General features: G+C 44.4%; 1 protein-coding gene across 5 annotated transcripts in view; it reads right to left on the minus strand.

The window, feature by feature from the left end:
• Positions 1–14,125, minus strand: part of SPTAN1 (spectrin alpha, non-erythrocytic 1) — an 85,890-nt gene that overhangs the window by 51,604 nt on the left and 20,161 nt on the right. For all 5 annotated transcript variants that reach the window (XM_023217013.2, XM_023217014.2, XM_023217010.2 and 2 more), the window contains exons 4-18: positions 11,300–11,440; positions 10,468–10,614; positions 8,854–8,987; positions 8,537–8,681; positions 8,304–8,458; positions 7,570–7,705; positions 5,759–5,860; positions 4,511–4,648; positions 3,388–3,498; positions 2,419–2,496; positions 2,126–2,281; positions 1,694–1,898; positions 1,003–1,184; positions 448–691; positions 130–252 (exon numbers count right to left, since the gene is read on the minus strand). In XM_023217013.2, the coding sequence (XP_023072781.1) occupies positions 130–252; positions 448–691; positions 1,003–1,184; positions 1,694–1,898; positions 2,126–2,281; positions 2,419–2,496; positions 3,388–3,498; positions 4,511–4,648; positions 5,759–5,860; positions 7,570–7,705; positions 8,304–8,458; positions 8,537–8,681; positions 8,854–8,987; positions 10,468–10,614; positions 11,300–11,440 (2,197 nt within the window). The remainder of the gene's footprint in view (positions 1–129; positions 253–447; positions 692–1,002; positions 1,185–1,693; positions 1,899–2,125; positions 2,282–2,418; positions 2,497–3,387; positions 3,499–4,510; positions 4,649–5,758; positions 5,861–7,569; positions 7,706–8,303; positions 8,459–8,536; positions 8,682–8,853; positions 8,988–10,467; positions 10,615–11,299; positions 11,441–14,125) is intronic.

Consider the following 14,125-nt stretch of genomic DNA (forward strand, 5'->3'; position numbering starts at 1 on the left):
GTCAGTAAAGAATTGGGATGGTATTCAGCCCCAGAGCCTGGTCTGTTACGCCCACATGGCCATGTTCTTGGCAAGAAGAGGAGATACAAGGAGCAGCGCCAAGCCACATCACTGATGCCAATTACTCACCTTCCTCCACCATGGTATTCCCCTTCTGTGTAACTGCTTTGATGCGTGGTTCATGTCCAGCAATTTCTGCTTGTAAGGCTTGATGTTTCTTTAGCAGATTCTGGACCCCAATCAAATCCTTACCTGAAAGCAGACACCACTCCCCAGTTATCCAACCATGAAGAGAAAAGTTAGCACTGATTTGTCATTCTTAGCTACCACCATGGTTCCAGTTCGATAATTTAAACTTGACCCTGCCCATCCTGACATGCATCCCCTCTATGCTACAACAGCACAGCCTTTCCCAAGTTGATTCCTACCTGAGGGAAGCAGACTGACCTCTATTTGTAGATGCAGCAATGGGCTCTTTCTCTCGAATCCACGTCTCCTCATCCTCAACATCCCGGAAGAGCTGCTGCAACCGCAGAGAATCAGCCAGCTTCTGCTTCCGGGCAACCATGGGCTCCTTGAGTGCCTCATAGCGAGCCACGAGGGCTTCCTGTTTCTTCTTGATGTTTTCTGCATCAAAATGGCCAGCATCTTGGAACTGGCGGGCCTGAATGGTGATGCCATCAATTCGGTCCTGGGAATGTGAGAGGACAGAGCTGACTTTACTTTGGGTGTGGTTTTATCGTATACAAAGAAAAGTTGATAAGGTCTTTTTCCCACCCCGAGAGTACTCTTTCTGCTAGTTCCTTCCTTCATCTGAGGCTCCTAGAAAGCTCTAAGGGATGACATTTAATTTGAGCAGAAGCACATGCAGCACAGAGTGATCTAAGAAAATCAACACATTTCATCCCTCCCAAAACTTATTTAGTCTGAAATTACTGGCTTTTCCTCCCTCCTATGGTTTCTGCATTCACTTGCCCAACCACAGCCCCCAGCTCACACCACCTGGTGAGCAGCCACATCTGCCTCTAGTAGGGCATGTTTCTTCTGGAGGTTCTGCACATTGGTAAGATCTTTGCCATAATCATCCGAAGCCAAGTGACCTTCTACTTCATACAGCCACAATTCAATATCCTCAACATTGCGATTAAATTGCTGTTGCTGGTTGGCTTCACGAAGCTTTATTCCTATGGAAGGAAGCAAGTTTAATTTTGTATTGCTTAGCATTACCCTTCTACCGACACTGCCCATGAACTGTAGCATCTTACTGAAGGACTATATAGATCAGAATTTTATTCCTTCACTTATGTCACAAAGGGAAAGAAAATATCAATTGTAGCCTCTGCTCTACCATCTCAAGGTTGAACTGGAAGCATTCTAACCCCCCTGAGATACAAGCACACTGGAGAGTTAGTAAATGCCCTTGGCTCTCAGCTGAACTTTGATTTTCAGCAATGAGGCCCAATTCTGTTCCTTCTCACTCAGACTCCCTCATCAACCAGTATGCTCAACCACATTTACCAAACTATTATCAAGAACTTAAGCCAAGTAATTCCTACACAGGAAATTATCCCTAATGCCAAAGTCATCCACTTCACCTTACTTTAGGGGTATATGTGCCTAAAATACTTCATAGAAAGGGGTATTTAGTTCCCCAAACATGCGTGTCACAATCCAATGGAACATCTTCTCTTACCTTTCAGTTCAGTGGCCTCTAGCAGTTTCTTCCACAAACTGATCACCTCATTCATACGAGCTGCTACTTCGTCCTTGGCATAGTGGTTGACATCGATCAGTTTTTGGCCAGCTTTCTCCAAGGCATCAATTCGGCTCTGGTTTGCTGAGAGCTCAGCCTCAAAAGCCTGATGCTTCTGTACTTTTCCTTGTAGGTTGGATGGATCCTGCCAATAAAAGAAGGGGATTCTTTCTATCTTAAACCTGAGTATGTCAAGTTCCCTTGCATTACCTTCATACTTATCTTTATGGGGGAATGTATAAAACAGTTGGCTTACATTAAGTAGTGTGGTTTTTGGAATCCCTTATTTTGTCCTTTAGCTACTATTTATTTGTGAGAGTTGTGTTTAACTTACTAATCAAGTGCTACACAGCAATACTAATAGTACATTACTTTATAAGCTTCATCTGTGGCAGTTTTCATCTTCTCATTGACCCAACTCTTGAGCTCATCAGAATCACGGAAAAACTGCTGCAAATGGAAAGAATCGGCTAGCTGGGCCCGGCGACGCATGGCTCTCTCGTGAAGGGCATTGCGGCGGCTCAACAGCTGAAAGACAAGGATCCCCTGTGAGTCTCTAGTGTTTATGCCCAAAGTGATGTCCAGTTGAAGAGACTTAACTGGAACATCTTAGAAGAGAGACCCACGTACCAAAAAGGAGAAGCATGAAGAACCTACAAACTTACAGCATCTCGGCGAGTGGCCACATCTTCCATTGCATAGTGGTTGTTCTGAATTAGCTTGGTTGCAAATTCATCTAATGCCTAGGAAGGAAGATAAAAGTTATTCATTGGTAAGCACATTAGTCCTGAGCTTGGCCTCTAGAGAAAAGTAACGGCTGAACAGATCATAAAACACACCAAACTTTAATACAGGTCAAGGTTTTCACCCAAAGGTTGGTGATGACATTTTTCTCACAACTTTTGAGATTTTGCTTGATGTTATCAGTTACATATCTTAAGACTGGGCTACCTCCATTCAAGACTGGAGACACTAGCTGTGCCATGATCTCCTGGCAGGGGTCAAATACAGGTTAACAGCTTTCCAAATTCTTATTTCTAAGATGTATTTTCAATGGGAAGAGTACCTCTTTCTTTTTTTTTTGAGACGGAGTCTCACTCTGTCGCCCAGGTTGGAGTGCAGTGGTGCGACCTCAGCTCACTGCAAGCTCTGCCTCCCAGGTTCACACCATTCTCCTGCCTTAGCCTCCCGAGTAGCTGGGACTACAGGTGCCCGCCACCACGCCCGGCTAATTCTTTGTATTTTTAGTAGAGACGGAGTTTCACTGTGTTAGCCAGGATGATCTCGATCTCCTGACCTCGTGATCCGCCCGCCTCGGCCTCCCAAAGTGCTGGGATTACAGGAGTGAGCCACTGCACCCAGCCAAGAGTACCTCTTAATATTAACCCTGACCTTTTAATGAAGGGTACAAACTTAAAGAAGTTTGGAGGTTTTCATTAAGGAAATCATTTTTCCATAAAGTTGTATTATGTCTTCAACGAGATAGCATGTCATCCTTGTGAAAGTTTAAGCATCCACAGGAGTGCTTTGCATATGAATCTTTCACCAAATCTGTTGAGAATCTTTTCAGGGAAAGAGACTCTGGCTTACGATAATAAGGGTCATTTGAAAGCACTGACAAGAAGGGATCTTACTGTAATCTTTTCCTCCTGGGCACTAAGGGATTTCTCAAAGTCTTCATGCTTCTTAAGAAGTGCTTCCACACTATCCAAGGAATCTCCCAAGTCTTCATTCAACAGGAACGCCTTGCCAAAGGAAACAAAGTGTTCAGAATAATGTCCTATTCCTTTGATCTTCTACGACTGTGAAGCAAAGGGTATTTTGGCCAAAATACAAAAAGAAGGAAAGAGATTTTATGGCTGTTAAACTTCTAAGATCTCTTCTAGGAAGTTTAAGGTCCTTTTGGATTTTTTTAAAATCAATCCAGTAAAGTCATATCATGAAATCCTTGTTTCACATTCTTTTTTTTTTTTGAGACGGAGTCTCGCTCTGTCACTCAGGCTGGAGTGCAGTGGCCGGATCTCGGCTCACTGCAAACTCCATCTCGCGGGTTTACGCCATTCTCCTGCCTCAGCCTCCCAAGTAGCTGGGACTACAGGCGCCCGCCACCTCGCCCGGCTAATTTTTTATATTTTTTAGTAGAGACGGGGTTTCACTGTGTTAGCCGGGATGGTCTCTACCTCCTGACCTCGTGATCCGCCCGCCTCGGCCTCCCCAAGTGCTGGGATTACAGGCTTGAGCCACCACGCCCGGCCTGTTTCACATTCTATTGAAACTTCTCTTACATAGCTTTTGTTGCTTCTATTAGATTTAGATGTCACATAATGCTACAGTTTTTTTTTTGTGAGACAGGATCTCAGTCTACCGAACAGGCTAGAGTGCGTGGTACAAACATAGTTTGCTGTAGCCTTGAGTTCCTGGGCTCAAAGGATACTCCCATTTCAGCCTCCCAAAGTGCTGGGATTACAGGAGAGAGCCACTGCATCCGGCAATGCTAAGTTCTAAGAAAAAAGTCTCTTTAATAAAACATTTTGCATCACACTAATCTGAAAAGCTGGGGCCTTTTCTGAAGGCCTTGCAATCTCAGCAGGGAGAGATGCCGGCAGAGCTGAGAGAAGCTTGCTCAATTCCCCCTCTTCAATGGATTCAGAACTAACATGGTACTGATGTCCTAAAACAAAACAAGCACACTACCCGAGGAGATAAAATACAGGTCCTTCTTCTTCCATCACCGACAAGACTTTGCTCACAGATTACCTCCTGCTTGCTCATCCAGTTGTCCACCTGCTCAGTGTCCCGGTAGAAGAGCTGCAGGTCCATGCACTGCTCGTACTGCTGCCTGCGCAGCTCCCACAGCTCCAGCAGCGCTGCTCTCTCCTCAGAAAGGACGGTTAGCTTGGGGGCATAGGAGACATGGTCAGGGAGATGAGGTCAGCCCCAATGCCTCCAAGGCAGACAGAACAGCTAGCCTGGAATTCCTAATCCTAGTGCTAATCTTCAGGCCTTTTTTCTGATTTGCAAAAGGGGAAAAACAACATTCATGTTGTATGTGCATGTTCAATATAAAAGGGATGGCCTGTTTTAATTAATCTAGAATTAATTTATTGCCACATGATCACAAATGACTTCAGGTAAAAACAGTAAGTAAACTCCCAGGTAGAAGAAATAGGGCACCCATTTAAAAGTGAGGCAGTATAAACGTAGTAGGGACTCTCCACTGAGAAATGTCAACTGAGTGGGTGCTCTATAACATATGGAGAATAAATTCAGAAACTCCCAAGACTTTAGGCTCCGAAGCTACTAATGACAAGTCTTTGAAATGTCTTCCTTTACTCTATGTAATATCAGAAAATACATAAATCATTATTTATCTAATGTTCCTAGGCAATTTTATACTCCGAGATACTTCAAAACTTACATACATACATATTTTATTTTACTCTTTTTTTTAGAGGCAGGGTCTCACTGTCACTCAAGCTGGAGTGCAGTGGTGCAAATCATAACTCATTGTAACCTTGAACTCCTGGGTTCAAGCAATTCTCTCCAGCAGCTAGGACTATACGAATGTGCCACCATGTCTGGCTAATTTATCAATTTTTTTGTCAAGATGGGGTCTCACTATGTTGTTCAGGCTGGTCTCCCATTCCTGGTCTCAAGCAATCCTCCTGCCTTGGCCTCTGAAAGTGCTGAGGTCACACCACATCCGGCCTATGTATCATTTTATAAAAATGTGTTTCCTCTTTGCTGCAACTCCTAATGCAAGACTCAGCTCAATACAAAAAGTCCCTGTAAGTAGGAAACGTGCCACACATGCCCCAAATAAGGAGGACTGTCTCTCAGGCAATCCGCACACTACACATATACCTTCTTTTTAAATCTCTGCAGAAAAAGGAAAGTTTCTCACATATCATGGTGAATGCGATGTCTGGATATTTAAGGATGAATAATAGCTTTCAGAGACTTAGTGAAATTTGCTCCTCAAAAGCTCCATTTCTCTTCTCTTACCTTCTCCCTCACTTCATCTGAGGCGTAATGACCAGCAGCAAGCAGTGCCTGTCCAGATTCATCTGCAGATTTGAAGCTGTCTTCATGAGCATCAATTTCACCCTACAGGAGAAAAAAACAAAGCCATGGTTTATGCCTAGCATCTTACAAAATGAAAACAAGGTGCTGCATTTTACATAAGCATTATAAGCCAGACTATGATATCCAAAACGAGGAACAAAATGAAAGATTAGGCCAGGTTTCCTAATACATAATCAATCTAGGTCATCAAACATGAGAGTATCACTCACTGATGAAGTCCTTTTCCAAATGGCTTTTCAGGTCACCTGTCGTTTGTCAAGGTTCCACACATTCACATGGGTCTGAGCTCTCTTTCGTTCCAGTGCTCTGTCTTCTTTGTGCCAAATGGACTTGTTTACTATTATTTTATAGAATCTGGTAGGGTGAGTCCCTCCCTGGCCCCACCATGATCTTCAACATTGTCTCAGCCTTTTTAAAATTTTTTTCTTCCAAATCAGTTTTGGAATCAGCTCATCTCATTGCAAAAAGAAACACACACACACACATATACCTGCTGAGCACTTGACTAGAACTGAATTAACTGTATATATCCTGGTGGGAATTTACACCTTCACAAAAGGTGGTTCTATCTGTGCACTAGATAAATCATTCTATCTATTCAGTTTTTATTTAATGCCTTTTAACAAAGTTTTATAGTTTTTCTCCACAAATGTCTTACATACTTTTGTTACATTTATTCCTAAGTACTTTATATTTTCTGCTCTAATAAGTAGTTATTTTTAAAAATTATGGCCGGGCACGGTGGCTCAAGCCTGTAATCCCAGCACTTTGGGAGGCCGAGACGGGCGGATCACGAGGTCAGGAGATCGAGACCATCCTGGCTAACACTGTGAAACCCCGTCTCTACTAAAAAACACAAAAAACTAGCCGGGCGAGGTGGCGGGTGCCTGTAGTCCCAGCTACTCGGGAGGCGGGAGCTTGTAGGAGAATGGCGTGAACCCGGGAGGCGGAGCTTGCAGTGAGCTGAGATCCGGCCACTGCACTCCAGCCTGGGCGACAGAGCGAGACTCCGCCTCAAAAAAAAAAAAAAAAAAAAAAAACAATGTTTCTGTTGCTAGTATAGAGAAACATTTTTGACTTTCAGTATATTGATTTTGTATCTAACACATTAAAACCTCTCGATTTTTTTTTTTTTTTTTTTTTTGAGAGACAGAGTTTCACTCTTGTTGTCCAGGCGGGAGTAGAATGGTGCGATCATGGCTCACTGCAACCTCTGCCTCCCAGGTTCAAGCGATTCCCCTGCCTTAGACTCCTGAGTAGCCGGGACTACAGGCATGTGCCACCAAGGCCAGCTAATTTTTGTATTTTTAGTAGATACAGCGTTTCATCATGTTGGCAAGGATGGTCTTGATCTCTTGGCTTTCTGATCCACCTGCCTTGGCCTTCCAAAGTGCTGGGATTATAGGCATAAGCCATTGTGCTCAGCCCAACAAATACTTTTTACATCACAAAGGATCAATGTGCTAAGTAATAGCACTTCTATCTCGCCAGAGCTTGTCTGTTTGCTTTTATGGACCACAGTGAACTTCTTGACACTGAACCCAGTTAAGCCTCTATCAGAAGCAGGTAGACCAGATCTCCAAAGGCAAAACCAACCACAACCCTTAGGATGAGAGACACCTGTGAATAACGTGGTACCAACTCTAACTACAGGCCTCACCCAACATTGATATACTGTTGCATTATAAGCTAAAATCTTCACTTCTGGAAGATGCTAGAGATACTATTACCTTGTGCTCTTGGTGTCTATCTAGCAGGGCTTCAGCCCCAGCCACATCATTGGCAAGTTCATCTGCATTGATAAGGGCTTTCATCTCAGTCACCCAGCTGGTGAGGTCGCGGAAGTCAGCAAGGAAGCGTTGAAGCCTAGGAAAAGCCAAAGGAAGACATTATGTTTCCAGCGGAGGTTCCAGGGTGGAAAATGGCCTCCCTAAAGCTCTGCACTCTATGTTCTCAAATGTCTAACAAATTATACAAACTCTAATTCTGGGAAATATGAAATTCTACCAATCTAGACTGTGAAGGAAAGCAAGAGAAGGCTGAAATCAACACTTTAAAACTTAGGTTCTGTCCATCACTATAAAGCCCCAATCCTGTCCCACATTTTCAACTTCCTTGTTATTCCCAGGTTCAACCCTTGGCTAGTAAGAAGCATTCTTTTCCTCTCCAATCTGGTTGTAATAAGATATTTCATGTGCTACTCAGATACTTAAGGGGGTATTTCCATTCTATCAGTCATAATGCAGTGATGCAGAATAGAAGAATTTATGAAGTTGTAAATAGCATACACATACTACACATGATACAGTTGCCAGTCTCCAAACAGAGAGAACGTAGGTGAGAAGTGATTTGCATTGGTAGGTGATACCTGACACTTCCACAGAACAGATTCTTAACTCTGCTATTCCTGCTTCCTAAAAAGAAGTCAAATGACACCGGTTAAGACCTGGAGTATTATTTGCACCTGTATGAATCATTGAGCCGTGCGTGTCTCTCTGCCGCCAAGGTGCGGATCTGCTCCCAGTTTGTAATCAGTTCCTCTCGCTTCACTTGAATCTGTGTTGCACTCAGAGGGTGGGACTGTTGCAGGCGGTCAGCCTCAGCACACAGGGCTTTGACCTAGAAATGAACTCCGTCAGAACTATTCTCCTGACCCTTGGTAACTTATTTACAGAATCAGCTGCTTGTAAAACCCACCTTGTCTTCTAGAGCAGCAAGATCTCTCTCTAGACCCTCGTGCTTCCGAAGCAGAGCCTGAACACTTGCCAGGTCTCGGCCAAAATCATCAGAGGCCATTAACTGCTCCTTTTCCTTAATCCAACTGATAGTCTCATCCACATCCCTACAGAACAAAGGCACCAGTTAATCCACAGCAATGACATCTCCCTAGAACTGGGAACACTCCATGGGACCAAGGCCCAGTCAGCCCCAACAGCTCACCAGCACATGCCCTGTGCTTCACAACTCCCCTCCAGGTTGAGGCCCTTTCCCCAAAGCCCACTCTGGCTTGACACCTGTTAAAGCGCTGAACTTCAGCTGCCCCAAAGAGCTTCCCCTGCCTCTGCAGAGCCAAGCCCTTCAGCCGCTGCCAGGCTGCATTGACTTCATCCTGCTTAGTCTTGATCAGTTCCTCCTCAGGGTGCTGCTCCTAAACAAGGAAGAGAAGAGACTGGATTTGTACACAACTTCTGGCTTCTCCAACTAGTTACCCTGGGGTTGGTTCCTTGAAGTATCTTAGCAAATCACCACTCTGAAGAGAATCACAACACAAGAAATAATGGTCTACATGATACAAGGTGAACTACAACTCCAAAGAGTTTCTATTTCTTACGTAAGAAGAGGAGAGCCATTCTCTATCTTTTGGAGTAGTGGGGTTAGTCTATAAAGTGGTTATGTGCAAAGTGCCAAAAACCTTTGTTAATAAATAGTTTGGCCGCAACTTTGTGGTAGCTTTATCCATGTACTCATTTACCCTAACTGCTTGAAAATCTGGTATTTCAGATGTTCATGAGGCTGTTAAGCATTCTTGCACATAAACATAATTTTCAGGGCTTTATGTTTGTTCCTGGCTTTAGACTGAAGACATTTCTTTTTTTCTTTTTTGAGACAGGGTCTTGCTATGTTACCCAGGCTGGTCTCAAGTGATCCTGCCTTGTCAGCCTGGGTCTGAGTAGAGTAGCTGGGTCTACAGGCACATGCCACTGCATCCAGCTTAGAGACATTTCTTTAAAAGTATCCTTCCCTACCAACCACATTTTGGTGTTTTTAAAAATACGATATAAAGTAATAAAGTGAAGCATTTCAGGGTTCTTGAATCCATTTGGGATACCATGGGTTTGGCTTGACTACTCTTCTCAAGCTCAACTGTAGGAAAGCCTAGGGTTTGGAAAGGTAACACATCTGTCATTGTGGAAGGGTGAGATATTTCTGAGGAATGCCGGGTATTCTTTCTCTTAATCATAGACCAGAAAAAGGAAACAAGTACCAGCCTGTAAACAGATTTATACATTTAAAACTTGTACCCCCTAAATCAAATTTCCCTAAAAGTAAAAACTCTCCGGTTCTGAGTACTTGATGTCCATGGAACCCTTTGGACTCACAGTGGAAGCAGCTTACAGGATTGTACACGTGGGCACTGGGGAAGGGCTGTCATTCCCTCTTAATGGGCTCCAGCGCCAGAGTGGAGAGCCTATTAACGACAAGGCTCGCTCAGGCTCCCAGGAGAGAGCAGGGAAGCTTCAAATAAAAAAGGAAGGCAAGAGCCCTAAGGCATTGGTGGACATCTGCCAATACTAACTTAGCATTCACCACCACACCCTCGTCTGAGAAACCCTGAGACCTAGCTTCAGCAGCCCAATAAAAGCGGCACCCAGCCCTACCCAAAAGTGGGTGGAGGAAACAGATCAAATGAACTCTGCCCTTCCTGCCCAAGGCAACACATCAAAAAGCATCTTCCAATTTAGGAGTAATCGGTATTGTGCCTTACACATCTAAACAAAATTCTTAGACATGCTTACAAAAACTTGCTCACTCAGAAATTAGGGGACAATCATCAAAATTTTCTCCTGAATATACTAAACAGTTAACATAATAATGTTGTGAGAAACATACAGCACTTTGCTATTTACCTGTATGAGTTTGGCAGCAAATTGGTTCACTTCATTAACTCTTTCTTCATGAGCAGCCATATCTGTTTGAAACTCTTCAAATTTCTTCTGTAAAACCTCTACATGCTCCAGATCCTGGCCCAGCTCTTCAGAAGTAACAATTGCTTCCTATTCAGGGACCGTAAGAGAGCCAGAATCACCAACCAACATCTGTTAACAATGGCTTCCAGAAGCATGAAACAGACACATTAGGGATAGAGCCATGTTAGCTTTAATGGATATGGTTTTCTCTGTGGTTTGTGATTTTAGTTCCTCCCATAGAAAGTTAACATGTTGCTGGGCGCAGTGGCTCAAGCCTGTAATCCCAGCACTTTGGGAAGCCGAGATGGGCGGATCACGAGGTCAGGAGATCGAGACCATCCTGGCTAACACGGTGAAACCCCGTCTCTACTAAAAAATACAAAAAAAAACTAGCCAGGTGAGGTGGCAGGCGCCTGTACTCCCAGCTACTCGGGAGGCTGAGGCAGGAGAATGGCATAAACCCGGGAGGCGGAGCTTGCAGTGAGCTGAGATCGCGCCACTGCACTCCAGCCTGGGCAACAGAGTGAGAGTCCGTCTCAAAAAAAAAAAAAAAAACATGTTGCGCTCATAGCATTTCTGTCTCAGTGACTCCAAGCTTCAGAGTTACAGAACAGCGCATATACCTAGAGAGCAGCTGGAGAGACAGCAATCCCACTTCCACCCTTTCACTTATAATGGCCGTATCTGTGCTAACACTGGGTCTCGCTACAGATCACGGAGGAGTCTCTTCCCTTTGAGTAAGGCTTAGCAAACCTTTCTTCTCAAAACATGCCTTGTCATTGATCCAGTCCATCACGTCCTCACATTCCCGTAAGTACTGCACCAACTTCTGGGCCTGCAGCAGTTTGATTCCTTTCTCTCGCATCTTCTCCAGAAGTAATTCCCACTGGCGGTGCAGCTCCATCAAACGGGTCTGAAAGTTTCAAATCAGAGTTTTAATCAGATCACAACTGGCTCTGTGGGATCTGGCTCTGACAAGTTAGAGACTTATGGAGCTCTGAATAAAAATATTTTTAAAAGATAATCCCTAAACTGAGAGGAAATAGTAAATTTAACTGGGAGTAGGGAAAATCCACAGTTTAGAGTGGTTTGGTGGTCTTCAAGTTACAAGTAGGTAGATTTACTCTAGTTTACATCAGGAAAATCATTATCATTTATATTATTAATAATATCTTTATATTTCATTTATTTATTATATTTATGATATATTTATATTGTAAAGTTACATATATTTTAGTATTATATAATAGTTAATAGGTACACAATTGATACTATTAATAATTATTATTAAATTATTAGAGTGGAATTCCTAATCCAGAAGACTACTGGGGAAGGAAAAATGAGGAATTAATGTGTAAACTGAGCTGAAATTACTGAAGGATGTATTCTAATTCATAGAGATAAAGGAAAAAAAACAAAAGAAGAGGTCCTATAGGCATCATCAATGTAAACATTATGAGGTGCAACAGGAAAATCTTGTTATAAAAGTAGAAAAGGGGAGGCTGGGCACAGTGGCTCATGCCTGTAATCCCAGCACTTTGGGAGGCTGAGGCGGGTGGATCACACGGTCAGGAGTTCGAGACCAGCCTGGCCAGCATGGTGAAACCCCATCTCTACTAAAAGTACAAAAATGAACCGGGTGTGGTGGCGCGCACCTGTAATCCCAGCTACTCGGAAGGCTGAGGCAGGAGAATCACTTGACCCCAGGGAGGTAAAGCTTTCAGTGAGCAGTGATTGCGCCACTACACTCCAGTCTGGGTGACAGAGCGAGACACCGTCTCAAAAAAAAAGTAGAAAAGGGCCGGGTGCAGTGGCTCACTCCTGTAATCCCAGCACTTTGGAAGGCTGAGGTGGGCAGATCACGAGGCCAGGAGTTCGAGACCAGCCTGGCCAACATGGTGAAACCTCTACTAAAGTCTCTACTAAAATTACACAAATTTGCAGGTGTGGTGGCACACGCCTGTAATCCCAGCTACTTGGGAGGCTGAGGCAGAAGAATTGCTTGAATCTGGGAGGTAGAGGTTGCAGTGAGCCAAGATTGTGCCATTGCACTCCAGCTCTGGGCGACAGAGCAAGAATCCACCTCGGGGAAAAAAAAAAAAAGAAGAAAAGATGGGGTCCTGAAAAGTCATCAGCTATCAAAAAGGATTCCTGATAGAAAAAATTTTGAACCTTCTGTGAAAAAGACAGTTTGCAGTACATCTCAAGCGAGGTTTATTTCAAACGTCACCCAAGTGGCAGCCACAGGGTCAAACATACTCAGTTCCCAGCATCTTTGGGTTCTCATAACACAGGCCCAGTAAGGACTTATCAAGGATTGGAGGAAACTGGTAATCAATTCAAGATTAGATGATGCATTCTGGTATTCCAATCCAACCTCAATGCCTTGATTATGCCTACCCAAGATACTGGGAGTTTCTGTACAACACTGACAGACGTAAGTAAAACAAACAAAGAGATTTAAACACTAACAGAAAAAAAGTCTGGGATCCACCCATGATTGAGATGTCACTCCTAGCAAAATGAAAACTTGAAAACCATGGCCGGGCACGGTGGCTCAAGCCTGTAATCCCAGCACTTTGGGAGGCCGAGACGGGCGGATCACGAGGTCAGGAGATTGAGACCATCCTGGCTAACAGGGTGAAACCCCGCCTCTACTAAAAATACAAAAAAAACTAGCCGGGGGCGAGGTGGCGGGCGCCTGTAGTCCCAGCTATTCGGGAGGCTGAGGCAGGAGAATGGCATAAACCCGGGAGGCGGAGCTTGCAGTGAGCTGAGATCCGGCCACTGCACTTCAGTCCGGGCGACAGAGCGAGACTCCGCCTCAAAAAAAAAAAAAAAAAGAAAGAAAACTTGAAAACCATGGGACAGTCAACATGGGTGGATTCTCTTAGAAACAAGTATGAATGTTTTACTTGAAAGGAGAAAGCAGCAGAGGAATACATGCTCACACAATTCGCTTCCACTACTGTTGGTAAAACTGTGACCCCACCACTGAGAAAGAAGTGAAAGGCACTCCAAAGCAAGGGGGCAAAGGCAACCGACAGCAAGTCAATACTCCACCTACTCGGATGTGGGACCCGATGTGGGTGGCGGTGACTATGGGGCGCCACGCTGTCCGGTATGGTGTGAAAGTCTAAACCAGTGACAGACAGGTTATCCAGGACACAGACATGCCCTCATACGCCACCCACCTTCCTCTGCTACCACTGCCTGCCAAACTAAGGTACTGAGTTAGGGGACCAAATAAATGACCAAGCCAAGATCACCATAGTAACTGTGAGTATGAAAGTAAAGATGAAGGCCGGGCGCGGTGGCTCAAGCCTGTAATCCCAGCACTTTGGGAGGCCGAGACGGGCGGATCACGAGGTCAGGAGATCAAGACCATCCTGGCTAATACGGTGAAACCCCGTCTCTACTAAAAAATACAAAAAACTAGCCAGGCGAGGTGGCGGGCGCCTGTAGTCCCAGCTACTCGGGAGGCTGAGGCAGGAGAATGGTGTAAACCCAGGAGGCGGAGCTTGCAGTGAGCTGAGATCCGGCCACTGCACTCCAGCCTGGGCCATAGACCGAGACTCCGTCTCAAAAAAAAAAAAAA

The sequence above is a fragment of the Piliocolobus tephrosceles genome, chromosome 14, assembly GCF_002776525.5.
Source record: "Piliocolobus tephrosceles isolate RC106 chromosome 14, ASM277652v3, whole genome shotgun sequence".
NCBI classification, from domain to species: domain Eukaryota; kingdom Metazoa; phylum Chordata; class Mammalia; order Primates; family Cercopithecidae; genus Piliocolobus; species Piliocolobus tephrosceles.